The sequence below is a fragment of the Chaetodon auriga genome, chromosome 22 (assembly GCF_051107435.1).
Source record: "Chaetodon auriga isolate fChaAug3 chromosome 22, fChaAug3.hap1, whole genome shotgun sequence".
Classification (NCBI taxonomy): domain Eukaryota; kingdom Metazoa; phylum Chordata; class Actinopteri; order Chaetodontiformes; family Chaetodontidae; genus Chaetodon; species Chaetodon auriga.
The window spans coordinates 14,562,717-14,585,317 of NC_135095.1; the positions used below are offsets into that span (position 1 = coordinate 14,562,717).

The following is a 22,601-nucleotide window of genomic DNA, read 5'->3' on the forward strand; positions in this document are numbered from 1 at the left end:
GATTAAATTCAGCAGGGGGACTCAGAAGGCCCCCGTTACCCCCCAAAACATCTCATGCATTCAAACAGAATGATGAAAATAAACCTGTTGTCAGTATGAGAATTGGAGTCTGTCACAACAATGGTCCTCATGTGTTGCAGATAGAGAAACAGGTCATGAACTGTAGCCAGACCAAACACATCAATGCACACAGACAAGTATTGTCAGTTTCATAGATCTAAGTGGGAGTGGGAAATATTGTTTCTGTGAGGTAACTCTTGTTGTAAAATTGAAACCATTCTAGCATTCTTGGCTGGCTATGGCATTGCAAAACAGACTACATTTATCCAATTAAGCATGGAAGACAAAGGAAGAGTGTGTGAAATACAGGAAGCAAAGCCTATATAGCATGATATAGCCCTGAAAGGACCACTTAACTTCAACCACAGAGCAATTTTTGGTCCATCACTGGCTCGCGCTGAGCTTACCACCACAGTTTGCGATGCAAACAAACAAACACTTCAGCTGATGGCGAAATCCAATGTTTCCCTTGCATATTGTGTAATTTGGCATTCCAGAGAGCCCATGAATAAAAAAAAACCCAGACAAAAAGGGGCATACCAGGCCTATCTGCAGGAAATACCATGATATGAGTTAGCGTGGTGATGGCATGGTCAGGGGTGGATGACAATATCATTTTCCCCCGTCCCCTGACATCCAGCCTGGCTTTGATCCTGTTATGGGTGGGGGGTCCAGTGAAGGTCCAGTGGAGCAAAGGGGCCAACCTGCCTGGTGGCACCCAGGCCATTAGCTTGAATCCGCATCGACCAGGGCGTTCCTGCCTCTGACCATGCCAAGGGATTTCACATACTGAGTAACATTACTGAAATCATCTAATCTCTCACTCAACTGCAGAAATATGGGAAACAACAAAGTAATTGCCCCATAAAGATTAAATCTGTGTTCATTCCAAGCTTCTTCCTACAAATCACACAGTTAAAGGTATAGTTCGACATTTTGGCTTATTCACTAGATGAGAAGATTGATAACACTCTCATATCCGTCCAATAAATATGAAGCAACAGCCAGCAGGCAATTAGCTTAGCTTAGCATAAAGACTGGAAACAGGGAGAAACAGATAGACTGGCTCTGTCCAGAGACAACAAAATCTGCTTCCTAGCATCTTTAAAGCTCACCGATGTCATATCACATTTGTTCAATCCATACAAAGATCAATGTGTAAAAACATGAAGTTACACTTTTATAGGGGCTATGTGTCAGACTATTTCTGGGCAGGGAGTAGGTATAATAAGGGTTTTTCACAAAATGTCAGACTATTTCTGTAATCAATGTAATTTTTCTAGTGTAATTTGCTATCCTAAATTAGTCAGCATTTCCCTGTACTTTGGGTGCAGCCCTTTTTAGCTCAGAAAAGAAAAAATCCAGTTGAACAAGCTGAGCTTTAGTATAGACAGAGAAAGAGCAAAAAGTACTTCCACCCCAGACAAAACCAGTTGAAATCAAAACCTGGAGATTAGTCTTAATCAAATAACAAGCTTGCAGAACCAGATACCAGGGCTTTGTTACCAAGCTAAGAGCCCCCCCAAGCTATGAGAGGTGGATCAGACTGATCATGATACAACATGCTACGCACACACAAAATCATTTCACACTCCTGGAAACATGACATTTGATCCAACTAAACATTCCCACAAGGACTGCCATGTTTAGCAACCTATCAGGCGCTTTTAATAATAGTTACCGCCCAGGAGGAAACTTTTTCTTCTTTGCCTAGAGTCAGCAAAGAGAGGCTCATCCATTCTTCCCACCAAAAGTCTGGGAGGAACAGGCCTTATTCTAGTAGCTCTTCAGATGTCATTCGTGGGACAGCCCATGATGGGAAAGAAGGAGGCTCTCAGTCCCGCTACAGCCTGAAGCTGCAGTGGTCCAGCTGATCCTCAACCACTGCTTCCCAGGACCGAGGCCTCATCCCATGGGAGCTCTGCTGAAGTTCCGGCTATGTCACCCTGCATCCTCAACACTGTCCATAATGGGAACCCATCCCATTGTAGTGACCTACATACTGTATGCACACAAAAGTATGCATGTAAGACATCACATTATGCAGCAGATCTTCTCTGGATACCTGTAACAACTTATCCTGTAACACATCTGCTACACATTCTGGTCAGAGCACAATGATTGGTATCAACCACCTGTAAACTTTTCAGCCATGCTCGTGCCGTGACAATGTCTGGGGGTCAGTTGGTCCACCAGTTTGGTCCAGACTGAAATATCTAATCAAGTGTACGGATCACCATCAGAATGTCTGGCACATACCTTTGTGGTCCTCTGAGGATGAATTCTAATCATTTTGGTGATCCATTGACTTTTCTGTTCCCCACTCGACAATATATCAATATCCGTATAATCAACATTGTGTTAGGAAGCTTCACTATAGTCAGCATGGTAAGCATTATACCTGCTAAACATCAAAATGTTAGCATTGTCACCATGAACATGTTAGTATGCTGACATTAGCATTTACTGAAAAGCACAACTGTGCATAAGTACAGCCTCACACAGCCACTAGCATTGCTGTAGATGTGGTTTTGTTTTCAACAAGGGTTCACACAGTTTTGGATACTGCAAACACTGTAAACAATTAGAATACTGTATATCCTTGAGTGCCCTATGATACTGTGCAAAAACTCCCTTTTCAGTGTCACCATGAAACTTCCTTATCCCATTCTCATGGAAATCGGGTGGTGGGGGGCAGCTGCTTTCCTGACAACCTAGGATGTCTTTGTTTCCGAGTCTTATGTAATCATTGATAACAGGAAGTAGTGGGACATATGTTATGGTTAGAGCCATGGCCAGAGCTCAAGCCCTTGGTCAGGATTCCCACTGTCACTGAGGAAATGAAAGCACAGGGAGGCTCTCTTTATGGTTAGCCCATGAAGACATAAATACTCACTGGGAGAAGCAAGAGTTTCAATCAAACTGCAGAAAATCTGATGACTGGGCAAAGAACAAATTGCACAAGATGAAATAGTCTTATAGAATGACCTCCAAAAGCTGCACAAAGCCGGTGAGCCACACAATGCAGCACTGGATTCATTCTCTTGACCTGGTAAAAAAGCAAACATTCTTGAGGAATGTGTGAAATGTGCAGCGTGGGAGGAGAAGTTTGACACATGTGGCTGTTTGCTAGACATGAAAAGTTGCCAGGGCTTTCAAGGTGCGGCTGCTGTCTCCACCTTTGCAGTCACGGCTGTCAAGTTGATATGTGTTCTCAGATGTGAAGGGGATTATATATGTTTGCATTCTGTAGGGTTTCCTGAGTTCAGACTGTGGCTAATGCAAATACAGTGATGGTGGACCTAAATTCCCACATCACAACATTAAAGAGCACGCTCCACTGCAACATCATCTGCCGTACAAATCCAAACTGCACTAACTACACATTACATTAAAGTTGAGTTAAGCCAGAATCTAACTTTTGACATTTTAAATTACTATATTAAAATTATTGTTCCACAGAAATGTGTAATTTGGGGGGAAATTATAAGAATACCAGCATTAAAAAACAAACTGCAGTGACATTCTGGTTTGTTAAGGCTAGCTGGTAAGCTAAACTTAACCAAAGCTAATTCAGCCACTTTTCTGTTAATTCAAATATCTGTTTTGATACCTGAACATTGTAGTAACTGAGTTTGTTACACCAGCTGTGGCTAAATCTAATCATAATGGAGAAAAGAAGTGACACCAGGTAGACATGCTAAAAGGCAGCTAGCCTAGCTTATTGTTAGCCAAGCAGCAGTCTCAGACTACTGAAGTGAAGCATCTAAATGTTTTATTAGACTACATTACAGAAAGTCTTTGACAATGATTAATGCCTACAGGCATACAATTTTACAGGTTTAACAACTTAAACATGTTAGTTTTGCTGAGCCTTCAAACTTTAAACCATTTCCCCTCACTGTTTCTGTTGCTGCCTGCTAGTTAGCTGACATTTCTGAGGTGATGATCAGAAATCAGTCAGGTTCAACTTCAACATTGCTGTGAGAGAAAGAATGAGGCGTGATTTTTACAGACAGACAGAGCATGAAGTGAACGAACAGCAGCTGAGGGTTACAACTACACGTTGCACTTCAGCAGACAGGAACAACAAAGGTATCAATGGCTAACAACAGCTGGATCTGCTTCCTCCAGAGAGCAGCGTTTGATGGATGGGGAACATGATACAGTATAGACTTTTCCCCTGTGCAGCCACACAATAGCCTGGGCTACATGACATTTGATATTTCACTGCACATGTCCAGTCCAGATTAATCGTCTTGACATGACACACGGAAGCATCTAAATCTAAAAAATGCAGAGGACACATGTCATCTTTTGTCCAAAGTTGAGAAATGTGCTTCTTTCTCAACTTACAGATAAGGACCACAAATGTATGACATTCAACTGGTTGAGAGAGCATGCACAAGAGGGAGAAAGTGATAACACATTCCCTTTTGCTATAATCATTTCCTCCCTCCGGCGCAGTTTCTGCCTCGACAGCTAGCTCACCAGCTGAGAGAGGATGTACTGGGAAATGTGCATCAGCAGCAGCAAAAAATGAAAGATAGGCTACATGGGAACTTTTTCCTCTGAAGTTCACATTTAAAGTCAAACTTGGACCAGCTCTCTGAGTGGAATCCTGTCCTCAGGTGACTTGTGATAGGAAGTGAAAAGGCTAAGTCATTATTATCATAGTAAATGGGCTTCACACCAGCAAAAGCAGAGTTATTGTATGAATGCTTCAACAAACACTTCTCTCAAGTACTGAAAGGTTTATCTACAATACTTAGGGACTTTAAAGATGAAGATTTTCCAAGCTTTAATCCCTGTGTAAATACTTCAGTTACCTTTTGTTATATGCCAAATACTGTATGTTTAAAAAAACAAAACATTTTTGACTGTTTTGATGTCAAAATCCCTTCTTTTCTCTTCCTGTGGGCCGTGGGAGGGAAGTGTGGGTGGTGGGCTCAGCTCTCTCAACCTTTGAGCAATCCAATCAAATCTGAAAGATCTTTTTATTTCAACTTCCTCTTGTGACTTTGCCCTTCTCACATATTCCATTTTACACAGAAATATACCACGTAAAATGCTGCAATAATCAATATTTTACATTAGCAATGTATCAAATGACTATGCATAATGTGAAAGTAGTCGCTCTTGGTGATGAACCCACGTGAATTATCACACATTCTGCAGTTTGAAGTTAGCGCCGCAGATTTCTCTCAGATTTCGCTCAGGAAAAAGTGAGCGAGACTTGTGACTTTAGTCGCATTGATCCCCAATCTTTATCTCATTTTTCAGGTCACTGCCGGAAGTCCATTAAACATACAGAAAATACAGAACGTATTGTTACACCACCTACACTGAGTCTCTGGCCTCGAGTGCACAACTTCACAGTTCCGTGCAGTACCTGACAGAGCAGTGACAGTGAAAGCATTCAATTCAGTTTTTTGCTCACTCAGTCATTTTTGCCCACAGACGCTGAGTTGCGTCTCGGCTGTGACAGAAACTCCGATGTTCTCACCACCTACAAGCTCAGTGTGACCTTCTGTTCACAACTTACACCCATTTATCTGTCACTGATGTGGGGAAACAACAACGGGCAACAAACAGGCGCACGGGCACGTGCCAACATGCTGAGCACTGCACCCTCTTTTGACACAACAGGAACGCATGTTTTCCCACACAGGCTTTAGACACCAAACGTGTTCTCACAACTGTTCTTTTAGATGATAACACAGAGGTTTATGTAATCCTCCGCCTATGTAATCAGAAGATCAGTACACCTCTGTTTTTTTGTACAAGCGCCACATAGCAGGAAACATGGTGGTATGACTGAGCAGCCTCTATAAAAGATAAAGACTGTGCTTTATTAGAAAAGAGGTATCCAACATCTCTGCCCAGCCCATATGCTGTGTGTGTGAGACTGGCCACAGGGTAGAACCAGGTCTCATTCACACATCCACTGCAACTAATTAGGCTTTAGTCATGTTGCCACATCAAATAGCTGCTTGAGAAACTAATGGGATTAGATGTTTTTGCATGTTATTGTCCTGCTGATGAGATTTTTGTCTACAAGACACACATCTGAACCTGCAGAGGTTTAATCTTATTTCCAGATGTTTCATCCTCTGGCCATTATTCGCATGTGCTATGAATTTCAGAATAATGCCTTGTGGAGCTTTACATCATCTATCATCAGTAATGCATCCGCATTGCAAGGCATGTGAATTTCTTCAAAACTGAGAAATTGCGCACTGATTTTAATATTACAACCACTGGCTGTGGCTCCGCTGCAGCCCAGAGGTGCAGCAGTTCAGTCTCACTGTAATGGAACTTTGTGTGGGCTGAGAGCTCATTGACGTTGGCTCTTACAAAACTTCCACATGAAAATGCTTTTGCAGTGTCATATCATGGAGAATAGACGCAGTTATCCAGACGACTACAGCAGTGGATTGTACAGCAGATCAAACAGGCTGGCCTGGGGCGCATTATATCAGATTTCATTTTGAGTTGAGGCCCTTCATTCATTTCTGACATTTACAGTTGGATCGGTGCACCCCTCTTCGAGGCCTCTTGGCTCTCAGTCTGCACTGAGGCCCCACCAGCCACTCTGGAAAAACCCGGTGCATCTGACTTGCATTGCCTGGCTCCACTTGTGTGTTCTGTTTGGCCCGTGCCGCTGGAGGAGGAGAGCGAGCCAATTACCAGCCGCCGCTCCGAGACCAATATGATGTCATCCTCCCGCTCCGCCATAACAGACTGCAGATGAGAGGGGTTGGGCCTCTCAGCAGCCTTATTCACTTAACAAAAAGCAGGAAAGCATTTAAAAAAAACTCAAAATGGTATTAAATATCCCTGAACATTAACATTTTTCCTCATCTAAACGCACTTATTATCCATTAAAGTGGTCCATAATGCATCACAGCCTGTTAGGAGTGCAGCAGACTGGGGATAGCGAAGATAATGGCTCACTGTTTATCTCATGAGCCAGAGCACCTTGTTTGAATATGACTGATAAGAGCCCATGAGAAAACAGTGAGACCTCACTTCCGTCTTTAAACACAATGAAATTACCAGAGGCAAAACCTTGTGTACGTTATCAACGTGCCCCGCCTGAAAGAAAAATCACCTGTGTGATACAGTTTGCTGTGCCCTTTCGTTTGCAGTGACACTCCCTCATTCTTTGGAAAGCCGCAGTGAGCCAACGGTATCCTCAAACATCAAAGGAGAAAGCTAAACAATAAAGGGTGAGTGGTGCAAAAGATACGGAGATGCAGCGAGACGCAGGCCCGTGCACTCATTCACGCTCGAAACACACGCTCACAAAACTCTGGAGTCTACTTAAGTGCTATCCCAGAAGGCCTTACATTTCCTAGGAAGTCTTGAAGCCACATCAGAGAATCTGAGGGGGCATGTGGGCTGCAACAGATCTCCTCTCATTTCCCCTCATACTCCATCTCCAACAACCACACACTACGTATAGACTCTGACGATGATATACAGCATGAGTTGATAGCAGGCCACAGCTCAGAGTACAAACAAATGTCAGCTTTAACTGTTTAGGTGTGCTCGGCCGTGATTTTATCTTCATGAGAAAAAGAGGAACAGAATCACACAAAACCTTTGAGGAAAAAGGTTTATCAACAACTGTCAGCATTCATTCATGTGGAGAGATCGACAGTGTTTACAGGTAAAACAAGCTGCTAGTTATGTGCGAAATGTGGAAATTAACAATAGTCAAGAAGACTTCCTGTTTGACAGCAGATCTTTGGTTGTATTTCAGTCTTAGTTTGATGTGCAAGTTGTTGTGATCTGTGGTCATGTGTTCAGTAGAATGTACACCACTGAGGTTAGCGTTGTTGTTGCTGTATATGAATTCAGAAATATCGCTGGCCAGTTTTACTCCATGTGGCTTATTCCACGATGGGAGCAAAGGACGAGTTTTATTGCGAAATTCAATACGTCAGTTTTGGTTAACGAGTGAGAGTCTACAGCCATGCTAATGGCTCACATGGACACAGCAGGGCTTTGAGCTAACATTAGCGTGCTATCATGCTCACAGTGACAATGTTAACATGGTGATGCTGAGCGTTTACCACATTCATCATCTCAGTTTAGCATGTTAGCATGCTAACAGTCACAATTTAGCTTTAAAAACAAAACAAAGAACAGTTGGTACAGTTAGGAAGCTCATTATTTTTGCAGTATTATCATCAACCAAAGTGCTGGAGGACATTTTGATGGCAGTAAATAAAAAGGACTTACCATAATTCATCCTGAGGGGGACATGAATGCTTGTACCAAATTCATGGAAATCCACCCAGTAGTTAAGACATCTTATTCAAAATCCCATATGTCAACCACATGGTGGCGCTAGAAGAAAAGTCAGGGGATGTCCAAAGTGATTATTATTCATCCTCTGGGGATCATGAATGTCTGATCCAAACTTCATAGCAATCCATTAAAGAATTGTTGAGATATTTCAGTTTGGACCAAAGTGGTGGCTGAACATCACCATACCTATAGCCATACTGCTAATAAAGTTAGAAGTAGATGATCATTACATCAGATCATTAAAATCCTCCACCTCCTCAACCTGACATTTAAATGCACTTTAAATTTCCTTCATCACGCTGCCTCTCTCATTCCTGACAAAGAATATCTGTTGGTATTTGTTGTGGGAGAATGAAAAAGCTTTTACAGTGAATTCCTGTCTAAATCTTCACAAGCCGAGGTTCAGATGCGACTCAGGGGAGGGAGGGTGAAGCGAGGTCAGGCACTTAGCCTCAGCATGAGGTGCTAAAGGAATGGACATCATACCTTTACAAATGGGGCAAAGATCTAAGATATTTCTGTCTCACAAAATTATGTTTAGTTTTTTTTAACTTTTCTGATTTCTTTTTCTTTTTAAGCTACAACCAGTTAGCTTAGCATAGCACAAAGATTGAAAACAAGGGGAAACAGATAGCCTAGCTTCGTCAAATGGTAACTAGGATTATACATCTGTCAGCGCCTCTAAAGCTCTCTAACTCACACATTCTGTCTTGTTAAAAAAACATCCCTCTTATTCTTGGATGGGGGCCAAGAAATAATACGGCACATAAGCAGCTATAATACAGCAAATTCACATTTTAACACTTCAGATGTACAAATTAAACAAAATGATCACTAATAAGGTGTTAATTTAGTTTTAGAGGTGGTGGTTGTCGCCATTTTTGTTGTTAGGTGTTTCCTCCTGCCCTAAGCTAAGCTAACTGGCTGCTGGCTGTAGCTTCATATTTAACAGATACATATGAACATGGAATCACCGCAAAGTGAAGAAAAGTTTTGCTTTCGGGGTACACAAGCCAAAAAAGGCTGGGAACCACTGCTTTATTGTATCTCTCTCTCTTTACTGTCTCTATCGCGTAAAGGCAAATAACACTAGAAAAGATGCAGTTTACAATGTGGTTTGAGGGGGTAAGGCCCGAGCTTCCACCCAGACATCCAATCAAAGTGTCCCCCATCAAGCCTGCAGAATGAATCACTAAACCGTCTGTAAACATGATAAATGAAGGATATACTGCAGCTATCCAGGATCCTATCATCCTCTATCATGGGGGCTGACTCCTCTCTGTAAGAGGACCTCTACCTTGTCAATGTGTCTTTGCGTTTGTGCCGTAGAGACTGTGTGAGCTATGCCCTGCTTCGCATTCCTCTGCCATCCAACCTCTGTCCAGCCTGGACTTTCCCACAGAACCCTAAACCCTGTGAATGAGAGTAGGCCTTTGTTTCAGGCATTTTTCATCCTGATCCCAGCAACTTCCCCATGGTGGAATGCAACAGGAATGCCAGCACCAGCTACCTGGCATTAGAGAGTCTTTGTGCGGAAATAGGAGAGGCTGAAGGAGAGAGCAGGTCAAAGAGGTTTGACAATGGATAGCTCACTTCTCAAGGTGCCCAGCCCATATTACAGAGCAAGAGAACAGCAGAACCCGGGTCAAGTCTCTTAAACATGGCAACGAACACCAAGGAGAAGTGGAAAAAAACCCCAACATTGTTTGCATCTAGGCTAGTTTCGCTATGAGTTCTCCCTCTGTCAGGTGTTTCTTGTACTGTACAAATCATTAACTGGAGCACTGATGTAGCAACTGATTGGCATGCATGCACAAGCACAGCTGAAATGTGTGTTTGCAGCAGTTAACAGGTTGTTGTGAGCTTATCGCTGGCTCAGAGCTGGAACGGTGAGGCAGCGGTTAGCCTCAAGGTGCAATTCCATTCATTCCTGTATAGTGAGAGACAGCCGAAGGAGGATTTTAATTGAAGGGATGCCATGTGAAGATGAGGATTTATTATGAAAATATCTGATGTTTTGAGGAGCTTTTCTCCCAACAAGTCACAACAAAAGTTAATTCTCACTTTCATTTGAGTGACTTTCAATGATGGTTCTGCAGCTGATGCACAAAAATGAAAACACATCATAAATGAAAAATATTTATACCGGTGAGACCAGTGGAGGGGCCACCAGTGTGGAGGTGTACGAGCAGGGTGGTGTACATGTCAGAGCAGACGCTTGCTCGGAGGCAGGACGCTCGCAGACTACGAGACAGACCCAGGCCCGTCAATAAAGCCATTTCACCTGTAACCTGAGCGGCCCAGCTTCTGAGACGACGGCTGATCTTCGAGTCTGATGATAAGGAGCTGAGATAAGGCGTTAACTGAAGAGTAACGACAGAGCAACGAAGACAAGGGTGAGGCATCAGTTCATATAGCCCTGCCCTGTCAGGCCCACAATTATCAAGGGGCCTCTGCTCACTTCCTGTGAGAACCAACATCAGTATCAAGCTGCCAACTCTGCTGGAAGTCCAGTTCGTGATAAATATAAATAACCTGAAAAATAACTGAGATTGAACACGTATCATTAGCCACGAAATAGTAGTGCCACTTGCCATTTTGAGTCGACCAAAATGAAAGTGAATCAACCTCAACTTAAGCTCTCGTCCAAACCAAACCAGACAAAATCCGAACCACACTTCTTCTTGTCTGTTCGTTTATAGCAGTTTGACTGTTCGACATCCCTTTTCCTAGAAAATTCAGCAGATGTTCTATTTATTATGCTCAGGCTGCCAAGAATCTCATCTCAGGGAGGACAACTTGAACACGTGAAGAGAGGCAAACTTTGTGTTGACCAGACTCCCCGTTCTCCCACCGGAGAGGAAATTCTATGAACTCTGGGGAAAGATAAGACTTCTTCTTTGACACAACCGCTCATAGTACGAATTCCAGTGAAATCACAACAGTATATTCACAGACCAATTTATGTGTTAACACCTAAAGCGAAGAAGCACTTGCCAGAATTCACCACTGTGGGCCAAACATGAGGAAAGATCAGCCATTTTGAAATTACGGAGTGTCACGAGTCACAAATCAAATCGGATCACAGGGAAACCTTCCAGGATGGCTGTAATTAGGGTTTATTTCTGGATTTTGGTTTCCCTGATATCAGGCAGAATTTGTCACCTCGTTAAAATCTGTCTCCATCTTCAGTCTGACATTTCACCCGGGAGGCTTCAATTCTCCCTGGCCAATCACTGGAGACCAGCGTATCCACCTGAATCTACCATCATTTTAACTCAACACTGGTGCGTGACAACAGTGTTATTGCTGCCCATGGCACTGATTGGCTAATCGTTAGTCCCCTGCAGTACTCGTTATATCACCTGCTTTTTCAGAAGAAACGACTGTTTCTTGTCATCATTCCAGACAAATCAGTCAACTCGGTGGAGTGGGTGGATTCAAAGATCTGGACCCAGGCAACATTTAGATCATTTGAATAATGATGATGGTCAGTTTATGAAGAAATATGCAGATACTTTTTCAGTTCTGTGCTCCTTTATCTGATTTAGCTTTTTTTAATATGAGAGGAAAAATCTAAGTCATGCAGCAGACGTTCAGTCTTCAGTTCTTGTTTGCTATTTACAAAAGCAGACTTCACCATGGTCACCAGGCTTGCATGTTAGACATGCAGAGAACGAAAGAGAATCATTTCCTATTTGAAACCTCATTATGTAACCAAAGAATAGCTGTGTGAGCTGGGTTGCCACCCCTGAAGCTTCCAGAGATTTGCTGTTAAATAGGTTATTAAAGATCGGGGCAGTCAGGACAGGGCTTCTTCTTCCCTTACACAGTCGTCTCATAGGGGGGTATTCCCACAAACAGCAGTTTAACAAGAAAGACCATGCAGCAGCCATTCACAATGTCTATCCTGAGCAGAAAAGGGGAACTGTGTAGAGACAGTGCAAAAAAAATGACTTCCTTTTTCAGGCTGTAAAAATAAAACCAGAAAATGAAACCTGTAAATTCTCAATGACACAGGCAGCTCCACTACAAAGCCAAAATGCAGTAACTTTATTTTCTCTCTTTTCTCACATCTGTTTCATAACAAGTTATTGTGCCATAGAAATGTATAATTTCTATGAAAACAGCATGTGAAAACTGAAGAAACTACAAAACCAAGCTAAAAGCAGAGCAAAACCACAGTACTGTTCTCTGGCTGTGTGAGTTATGAGGGAAAGCTAGCTGGTGAGAAAGCCCTGCCTGTGATGTTTACTGCGTCCGCCATCTTTGTTAGCATGATAGTTTACCAATTAGCAATTAGCACAACCTACAGGTGAGGCTGATTGCTAACTGGCTGCTGGTTTAAAATTGACTGTACAAAGGACATGAAAGTTGTTCAGATATTTCATTAAAAGACACAAATTTCAACCATGATGGCACCACAGAAGAAAGCCAGTTGATCACCAGCGTCATTAGAATTCATCATCTGGGGCCCATGAATGGGGTTCACTGGATCAGCATGGTGGGCTGACAGACTGACGTTACGGCATAAAATGAAGGCATTACAACCTGTGTATCTGTTACAGTTTGCCTTCATGAGTGCTATTCTTTGACATACTTGGTGATCATCATCAAACAGACAGAGGGCTGGAATTCTTAATGGCTGGCTGTCACTTTCAAAAAAAAGTCAGACACAGGCATTTATCTAAGCCTGTGAAATCCTCCGCACAAAAAGGGAAAATTTAAGAGTGGTTCTCAAATAGCCAAAATTCCATTTTCTCCTCGATGCATCACAGTGGTGTGCTCACCTAGTAACTGGTAAACACACATCAACAATGACTAAAAAGCATTAATGAAGCTCGATATATTCTCCAAAGAAAACAGTGTTAAGTGTTGCCACACGGCAAAGCCTGAGGAATATCATCCCTGCTGATATTGTCTACGTGCCTCCTGGGACTATGTTCACGCCATATCTGCTTCCCTTGTTGTTTTGCTGATTTATTGGGTCAATCACTGTCACTGCTTGAGAGCTGATACGTAAAAACTGTACAACGTAAATTGTCCTTGGCTAACTGGCTCACACCTGACCATAATAAAGAGCTAAAACTCAATTGCAGAGATTATGGTCTGCCATAAAGTGTCTTAGGGACCGCATACAGACAGAGCTCAGATCAAACAATAAGACAAAGACCACATGCAACACGTGCTTGAAAAGGAAACTAAGACGTCCAGGCGTTCATTCATATAACCTCCGGGTGTGCTGTCATACAGTTGTATTGTTTGCATGTGATGTGGTCAATGTCAGGCGGTGCTGGACAGGTGCTCGTCGAACATCTACCTGAAACATGTGATGCAAGATGAATTATTAATTAAAACCCGACAAAGAGAAGAAGCAGTTCTTTGGAAATGGGGGAGTTCTTATATTCCAATTCAGATTGTGACGTTTCGGCTAAAATTTCAGTTGTTCGCAATCAGGACAATCAGTCTGGTTAATGGGGGTGCATATACCAAATGTGCCTTTTATACAATATATAACTAGGTACATTTACTATACTTAAGCACAGCACTGAGGTACCAAAAATATATAAAAGTATTATTAAAATAATGGTTTACATTTTTCAAAAATAAAAGATCTCAACATGCAGAAAGGCCCCTTTCTGAGTGTTATATTATTATAATTTTATCTCTAAACTGCTGGTCATATAATTTGTTTTCATCATCTTGATCTGAAAAGTGGCCACTGAATATAGCTGTTAGACAAATGTAGTGGGGTAAAAAGTACAGTATTTCTCTCTGAAATATAGAGTAGAAGTAGCACAAGATGGAAATACACACGTAAGGTACATCAAAATCGTGATTAAGTACAGTACTGTGTTAAATGTACTTAGTTGCATTGCCCCACTGTAAACAAATAATATGATACATATATCTCAATCTTACAATCTGGCAGGGATTACTGTGCATAATGAGCACTTTTACATTACTTTATTACATTTTGTTGATAATCCTACTTTCACCTCTATCTTTACACTGTTTATTTACACCTGCAACAGCTTTTCTGTCATTTAGGGGGCAGCAGAAACAAGCTGTCAGCATATTCTCAACTTTTAACTTGACATAGCAAAGACTTTAGCGAACATTTGCTATTAAACCAACTATTTACAGATCCAGCAGATACACAGCAACAAAAGCATTCATTTGGAGTCGTGTTTCTGGCTAACTGATGAATCTAAATCCAATACTCAGTCTCCCTTTAGCTCTGTTTTGAGCAATGAGCTGAAAAGATGCTTAAAAAGCTCTGTAGAGCTGAAGGGAACTGCACAGTTGGTTGATAATTCTCTGTGAGTTCGCCACTATGAGCAACACCTTTCACATTACAGACAGTCATTTGATTTACTGTTAGTGTAAAATTATTGATTATAGCTGCTTTAAGTGAATGATCTGAGCTCCATCGCTGCTATTATGTTAAAGATAATAACGATGCATGATTTTGCTTAGAAATCAATTCACATATTTACATCTAAAAATGTAAAAATGCTAATTTTTTCTCATATTTCAGTTGTTTTTATTATCATGATTATTTCCAATGACACATTCTTAGTTGTATGAGTCAGAAAAATAGAATTCAATGTGAAGCACGGGCCAATATCTGACTCTGACTCAAATCCAACCTTTCATATACACATCTAGCCGTGGTCTTTGAATGTGGGAGGAAGACACCCCCTATACAGAAAGCTGCGCCTGTGCTATATGGCAGTGAGATGACTAAGCATGAGGCCTGCTGCCTGTGGCACTGTGCAGACATGTTCCATTCTGTCAGAGTTCTGCAGCACATAAGCACCATTTCACACGGTCCCCCGACTCTTGGCGAAGCGAGTGGGAACTTTAGAGGCCCTGCTGACAGCCTATACTGAGCACTCAAGCACCGTGGCTATATATAATGTTTATGCAACGTTTAACATACGTGCAGCGCTCAACGTCTTTTTATTGTAATTTCCTCAATGCTTTTTCAAAACAAACACATACAGAACAGGCACCTTTCAGTACCTGACATTCTTACATTTTGAGCTCAGATTTGCAGGTGTTGATGCATCAACACGAGTGAAAAAACATCAAGGTGTGTCATTCCAAATCAGGTTTGTAATGACACGTTAAAAGGCCTGCAGGTAGTGAGAAAATGTAGCGCATCAAATCAGAATGAAATGATTGTTGTTGTTTTTAGGGCAGCTCAAATGTAGAAAAAAGTGACTTCATTGTTCTTCATGGGTGACTCATGTATTAGACAGCAGCGTCAGGAAAATGAAGGCAGGTACTTCCCCCCAAACAGTGAATATCTAAGCTGAGCATTCTCTTCAAACCAACCCCACAGTATCACTGAGTGTGTCCACAGTGTGTGTGGTCTGGGAGTGGAAAACTCGGACCTGTTTTTAGTCTTCAGCACCACCTACTGGCGTTTAGCAGAAATTACTGTGCTGATGTTCAATCTGAAAGAGCTCTATGAGGTCAGAGAATTCATTAAATATAAAACCATTCACCATGTGCGATAAAACCCAAGTATAACAATAAATGATTGCAAGCAAATAAGGGTTTATATCCCTATGGTTATTTTCCCATGTTCACCCTTTATTGCACTATGACCCCGGGGTTAATTTATCCAACCACTCAGCTGGAAAATTCAGGTTGTGGTCCGTCCTCTTTTGAAACTCTTCTGTACATTAACATGTAAGCCGTGTCTCTGAAAACATAACAGCAGTAAACACTGTTAGACAGAAATGCACAAAACAGTTATGTGTTTCAGAGTAATTGCAGAAAAGGGGTAAAAGGACCTAATTTCAGCATAATAAACAGGAATAAAAACTGAATTTAACTACCAGGTGTTAGGCAAAACGCTGCTGAAAGACAAGACAACATGACAGATGAGACGGATTTCCTCTGTTTAAGAGTTCAAAACTTTGAAAGCCCTCGTGCAAAAACACCTTTAGTCTTTAATCTTCACTGAGGAACGGACAATAAGGCTTTGTCTAAAGATCTAAAGCTGTTTCCGCTGGTGGGAGGATAAAAGCTGCATGATGTCAGCAGGAGTCGAGCGTTTAAGGCTTTAAATGTTATTAATAAAAAATCTTAAATTTAACTCTAAAAGCACCTGGAGGCCGGTTTAAGCACGCTGACATGGGAGTCACGTTGTTTTGTTGCTTCTTGCTGAAGGAACTGCGATTTATTTGAGGATGAGAAACAATTTTATGGACGAGGCTGAAAACAAAAATTGGAGTTGTTAATGTGAGAAGACATAAAAGTCTAAGCTCTTTGTATCAAGAGCAGGAAATGTTAAATGATACTTATCTTCTGTCTCTGAGTTAAAGGAATAGTTTGACACTTGACATACTAATAATTGTCAGCCATTAACTCAGCTGCCAGCTATTTTGATAATCAATTAATCACTTTACTCCTCTGTGACAGTCAGCTGAATATCTTTGGGTTGTGGACAAAACAAGACATCTGAGGACATCTTGGGCTTTGGGAAACACCAATTGACGTTTTTGAGCATTTTCTGACATTTTATAGATCAAACAACCAATCGATCAATCAAGAAAATAACCAACAGACTAAATGACAATGAGAATAATCTTCATTGGCAGCCAAACAAGAGTTAATGAGAAGAATGATGCCACTATTATGTCTGTAAATATGAAGCCGGAGCAAGGAGATGGTTAGCTTAGCTTAGCTTAGCGTTAAGCCTGGAGGCAAGGGGGAAACAGCTAGCTTGAGCCTACGAGTGCTGCTAAAGTTGCTAATGAACATGTTATACCATATTTGTTTAATCAGTACGTACGCTGAGAAATTTACCTGTAATATCCTCCATATGTCCTCTTCACTTCTTCCCAGGAGGCCTGTGTGTTGGCAAGCAAATCAGAGACATTAATGTACAATATTTACTATGAAGTGTTCAGTTGGCTAATATTTTTTACAGTCTTCAGCAAGTAGAAGCCAGAAATAAACTGCATTAAGTGAGACAGATGTACCTGTTTTACGTGGCTGTCATCTGCATAGTACCAGCGCTGGTTCATCCTGTGACGAACGTAGGCAGTATAGTGTCCAAACATTGCATAACCAGAGTGCACTACCACTGCATGCAAAGTGTACTTGCAATCATTCTGCAAGAACAAAAAAGCTGTGGATGACAAAGGAAAACAATGTCCGGATAATTTATCGAACATACAAGTACCTGAGCAAAGTCTGCGGAGAATGCTTCTTTGACAGTCTCAGAGAAGTCAAAGGTTTCTGGAAAGGTGACCGTGCAATCCAGTTTCCGGGTGCCACCACGGCTATTTCGAAACCTTTTCAGGTGCACGCACAAGATGCGAGGCAGGGAGAGCAGTTTGACACACTGAGAAAGGAAAAAAAGATGTCTGAATATACTGGTTCATACTCTCTGGGAAGCATTTAAAGCAAACCTCACCTGTTTAGATGGAGTCTTGATTCCACACTGTGCACAAAAGCAGCAGTTTATGCCTCTTAGCTCCTGATGCTCAAAGAAGGAGGTCATGCAGTCTTCCTGAAAAAGTTCACATGAGGAATATTTGCAAGTTCAAATTCAGAAAGGCTTAGAGTAACAGTTTGATCCTTTGCAAAACCTCAATCAAGACCACCCTCACATCTGTATAGTAAATCTGTACCAGCAGCCAGTTAGCCGAGCTTAGCATAAAGACAAAAAAAGGTGACAAAATCCACCTTCTTGTTCCCGTAAAGCTCACTAATCACACACTATCTTGTTTGCATAATCTAAAGTGTAAAATGTTCATTTGCAGTTTAAAAAAGTTTTTGTATGGATTAAATAGTAACAATAAAGTTTTCATGAGAAAATGTTAAAGGTGTGTTTATGCAGATTGTTAGTTTTAGACAGAACCATGCTAGCTGTTCCCCCCTATATCCAGTCTTTGTGTTAAGCTAAGCTAACTGGCTGCTAGCTTCATATTTAACTTATGGACAAAAGAGTTGTGTTGATGTTCTTAACAATACTTTTGAACACAATGCTAATAATGAGTGCATTTCCCAAAATGTTCCTTAAAAACAGTCCACATCTAAACAGAGAAGAAGCAGCACCAGAGAATTGTCGTCCTCCTTTATGTGCAGCGGCAGGCTGAGCTGGTAGCTGGTCTGAGTCTGGACGGAGCTGCAGTCCAAACACTGCACCAGCGTCTCCACAGAAATCTTGTACAGATTCTGGATTTCAAGAGCCTGTCAGAGAAAGCAAAAGGGAGGCGTGTAGATGATGCACTCACAGGTGAAAAATAAAGGTTACTGATGATCAAAGACCCACCAGAGTCTGGTCATCCATCTGCTGCTGAATGAGGTTCAGGATGGACAGGAACACCTCGTCAGCGTCGTGCTGCGTGCAAACTGCAAAGCAACGTTCTGTTCATCAGGCGCTGTGAGATGAACCACGTCTATGTGAGACTTTTATTTTGTGCGTTTGTTTCTCCTCACGTGGAACGCGGTTTCTGTGCAGACAGTGGAGGAAGTCGAGATGGGGAGCAGGCTGAGGGAGGTCGCTCCTCATGGCGACCAGAACCTTCTTCAGCTGCAGGGGGACGTTATGACTGTCTGCCTGCACGCCAGCTGTTTCCCACCTTGTACAATTCATAAGCACCGAAATGTCTTAAAGTTTAAATACTTGAGTTAAAGCATTCATCATGGAAATTAAAATGTGTTTCTTGTTCCTGACTGGCTCAGTCCATCACAGACACCCAGTGATGAAGGTCTTACTGTCGGACAGGATCATCATGAACATGCATCTTAATGTTCTCACCTGTCCAGTAGGTCTGCTAGTTCCCAGGTAGCAGAGAAGCTCTGCAGCAAAGTGTTCACACAGCAGGACAGACAGTAGTTACTGAGGCCCCTCATCCCTGTGACAGGGACATTAAAATAACCCAACTGATGCCTTGACACAAGCATGTTATCTATGGCTGGGATCTCATTGCAGGATTGTTGTACTACAGTGTACAGGAGGTTTTATTCCTCAGTCAGATTCAGTGGTGGACGAAGTAATCAGACCCTGTACTTCAAGACAAGTAGTAATACCACAGTGTAACAATGCTCTGTTACAGGTGCTGCATTCAAAATGTCAGTTATGTAAAAGTACAAAAGTATTAGCATCAAAATGTGCTTAAATTACCAAAAGTGCTCATTATCCAGAATATCTCATGTCAGAATAGTATCGGATGTTAAATAGAGATGCATTGTGTACGGATCGCTTTAAATGGAAACACTCTGTTAAGTACAAGTATTTGCGTAAATGTACTTACCTACATTGCACCACTGATCATCATCGGACAGGCTGGATGCGGTTTGCTTACCCGAGTGGGAATCGCTGACAGCTAGTTTGAAGAAAAGCCGGCAGAGTCCTGCAGACATCAGCGCAGACTTCTCCTCACAGTCAGTCAGCGAACTGAAGGTCTGGAGACGAACTCAAGGTCTCCGGACGAGAAGAAGATGAACTTAGGAGTTTACTGAGGGAAAATGAGACAAACGTTCCCTTTGCAGGACCAGTCTGCTCCAGTAACCTGGTCCTCTCAGCTGAGAGGAAACTTCTCCGTCACATCCACAGAGTATCGCTTTCGTTTCACTCGCACCTGTCAAGTTCGCGGCGTCGCTTCGCTTTGCTGGAATCGAAACTTAAGAGCTGGCAGACGAAGGAAGTACAAACCAACAGCAGGACAAAACAAACTACACTAAGCGTCATTTCATGGCTTGATTGGCCTCTGTGGCACTAAACCAATGCTGTGTACAGTGTGGAATGTATCTAAGTACATTTACTCAAGTACTGAATTCGTAGTGCTTGTATTTATTTCCTTTTTAATGCAAATATACAACCTTTTCCTCCACTACATTCATCTGTCAGCTTCAGTTACTAATTACATTTCAGACTGCAATTTTTCATACCCAGTAAAATGTAACACACACATTAATGCAGCAGTAATATTTATCCAAAAACATCAGATTTAATAATAAAACACTGACAGGGAACATTTAACTGCACTATGAGTACTTTCACTTACTTTAAGCACTTTGCTGATAATACTTGCATACCTTTAATTAAGGAAGGTTTTGAATGCAGGATTTTTACTTGTAGTGGAGTATTATACAGTGTGGTATTAATACTTTTACTTGAGTAAAGGATCTGAATACTTCTGCTGGTTGTGTAAGAAAGCTATTTGCTTTATACCTGCTCAGGTTTGTCATCTCAACTGATGCTTTATACTGGAATTGTCTCAGTCTGATTTTCTCTCACAAGGCAGGAACAAATTAAACAAAAGCCTTCATATCTTTATTTGGTCTATTTCAGGATGAGCAATCGGGACCTGCAACCTAAAAGATGTCTTAGTGAGGACCAGATAAAATCTGTCTGTCTGTCACTTCTAAGTAAAAAAAAAAACTACAAATTCTGCTTGGAGTAGCATAAAGTTGCTCATGTGACTGATGTTTAAACAGGTTTGATAAAACTTGAAAGGGGATAAGACATGTTGTGATTTTCGGTCTTTCACAGTCCTTTGCTCTGAGGGAGAGCCTGATGGTACGGCGCAAACATGGTCCTCCACATCTGTTTGAGCAGCTGCAGAAGTTTGGAAATCCACATGAATGAAGACGGGAGAGCTGCGGGGAAAGTACAGGAAGATTCATTTCATATCAAATGGTTTATGCTTCAGCGAGCCCTGTGATGAACCTGAGCTGCAAAGAACATTTAATCCAACCTGGATCCAAGCGAAGAAAGAGCATGTAGAGGAGGACGGCAGCCAGAAAGACTCTCCGCAGAGAGAATGAGCCAGAGCCGCTCAGCAGCAGCTTTCTGTAGAAAAACCTGAGCGTGGCTTCAAGTCTATGGATTACAGCTCCTGTAGAACACAAACACAATCAGAGAGACTGTCCACCTTTATATTTTGCATGTATATGACTTAGTATAAAGGCCGAACTGAAACGTGAGACCTTCAGTTGAGACAGGATGTGCAGCAGTCCCAGAGTCTGGACTGATTCTGAGATTTGGAGGTGATTCCCGATTCTCTCGCTCTTTTTCTTCCACAACATCCAGTGCCATCTGCCTCTGGTCCTCTGTGAACGCACTGCTTCCCACCTCACCGCCAATCAGCTCCAGAGCTTCGTCTCTGAGTCCAAGAGGGACGAGGACATGCAGCAGGTACAGCTCTGCCACCGTCCCGAAGCCCGTGGCTCTGCTGTTGAACGGGCAGTGGAGCCAAACTCTGGCTGCCTCCTGCATCGCTGCTGGTTCTCCCACCTTGGAGTAAAGAAGTATGCTGCCAAAATGAGACAGAAAAAAATATTCTGATAATCGGTTAATCGTTTCAGTCATTGATCAAGCAAAAACACCAAACAATCTCTGATTTCAGCTTCACAAATGTGAGGATTTTCTGCTAATAGATAATAGATTAAATATCTTTGGGTTTTGGACCGTTGTTGGACAAATCAAAGAATATGGAGACGCCACTTTGGGCTCTTGAAAATTCTAATAGTTTACCAGTTTCTGACAATATTTAGGCAAAAAGAATTACAGTGTTGGTAATTCATTTTCTGCTGATCAGCACATAAATAAAGCTTCAGCTTTACTCACCACATCTGCATTATTTTAGCTGGTATTTTCTCCAGGTGCTCATACTGCTGAAGGACCCAGGAGAGGACCCCATGCCACTGGTTCAGCTCAGCCAGTGCTTGAATCCCTAAAATGCAGAAAGCAGCCTTAAACTCTCCACATCTGCAGAGACAAAACCCAGAAACGCACAGTGACGTTACACAGTCAGGCTGCAGGGAGCATTTAAACGATAAAAGGTGCATTTAGACTTCCACCTGCTGTCCTCTTGGTCCATGTTGGCGAGACTCTCCAGTCCTCTTTCGCACGTGTCAAAGGCGACCTGGAAATCTTTGTGGACCATCAGTTGCTCTGCAGCAGAGTCCAACATGATGAACATCTGCGTTACAGAAGAAGTGAGCGGAGGGCTGTAGCTCAAGCTGCGAGCTGGAGCCAGGCTGGTTGAACAGCTGCTCATCTTCTCTGACAAATGTAAAACCAACACAACAAAAAACACAAACTATTTACAACGCTATGATATATTTCTTTGCTTTCAGCAGCTCAGTTTATCCCCGAATGTCAAATAAATCTGTTTGGAGGCTCGAGTTGAACGCTACATCTTGTTTACCATCCATGATCCGTTCAACTTCCTGGTTTGAAGTCG

General features: G+C 42.0%; 2 protein-coding genes across 2 annotated transcripts; both read right to left on the reverse strand.

Moving 5' to 3' along the window:
* Positions 1–14,821: 14,821 nt before the first annotated feature.
* Positions 14,822–19,934, reverse strand: usp18 (ubiquitin specific peptidase 18). The gene is made up of 10 exons (XM_076722429.1): positions 19,716–19,934; positions 19,169–19,265; positions 18,847–18,989; positions 18,680–18,759; positions 18,463–18,597; positions 17,819–17,914; positions 17,585–17,746; positions 17,382–17,513; positions 17,206–17,249; positions 14,822–16,096 (listed from the first exon to the last, which is right to left on the reverse strand). Exons 1-10 carry the CDS (start codon positions 19,771–19,773, stop codon positions 16,024–16,026), a joined length of 1,020 nt encoding a protein of 339 aa, XP_076578544.1. The 5' UTR covers positions 19,774–19,934; the 3' UTR covers positions 14,822–16,023.
* Positions 19,935–20,664: 730 nt separating this feature from the next.
* On the reverse strand, positions 20,665–22,600 carry pex26 (peroxisomal biogenesis factor 26). The gene is made up of 5 exons (XM_076721729.1): positions 22,216–22,600; positions 21,983–22,123; positions 21,343–21,668; positions 21,111–21,251; positions 20,665–21,012 (listed from the first exon to the last, which is right to left on the reverse strand). Exons 1-5 carry the CDS (start codon positions 22,413–22,415, stop codon positions 20,900–20,902), a joined length of 921 nt encoding a protein of 306 aa, XP_076577844.1. The 5' UTR covers positions 22,416–22,600; the 3' UTR covers positions 20,665–20,899.
* Position 22,601: the final 1 nt, after the last annotated feature.

What these genes read in the sequence shown, in the direction of transcription:
- usp18 (XM_076722429.1), bottom strand. Translation starts at nt 19,773, where the DNA reads ATGTCTGCAGGACTCTGCCGGCTTTTCTTCAAACTAGCTGTCAGCGAT. An exon ending in TGTCAGCGATTCCCACTCGG is followed by an intron (nt 19,266 to 19,715) that starts GTAAGCAAACCG and finishes TCCCTGTCACAG; the next exon opens with GGATGAGGGGCCTCAGTAAC. An exon ending in ATGACAGCCACGTAAAACAG is followed by an intron (nt 17,250 to 17,381) that starts GTACATCTGTCT and finishes GCCAACACACAG; the next exon opens with GCCTCCTGGGAAGAAGTGAA.
- pex26 (XM_076721729.1), bottom strand. Translation starts at nt 22,415, where the DNA reads ATGAGCAGCTGTTCAACCAGCCTGGCTCCAGCTCGCAGCTTGAGCTAC. An exon ending in ACATCCTGTCTCAACTGAAG is followed by an intron (nt 21,252 to 21,342) that starts GTCTCACGTTTC and finishes TGTGTTCTACAG; the next exon opens with GAGCTGTAATCCATAGACTT. An exon ending in CTTTCTTCGCTTGGATCCAG is followed by an intron (nt 21,013 to 21,110) that starts GTTGGATTAAAT and finishes CTTTCCCCGCAG; the next exon opens with CTCTCCCGTCTTCATTCATG.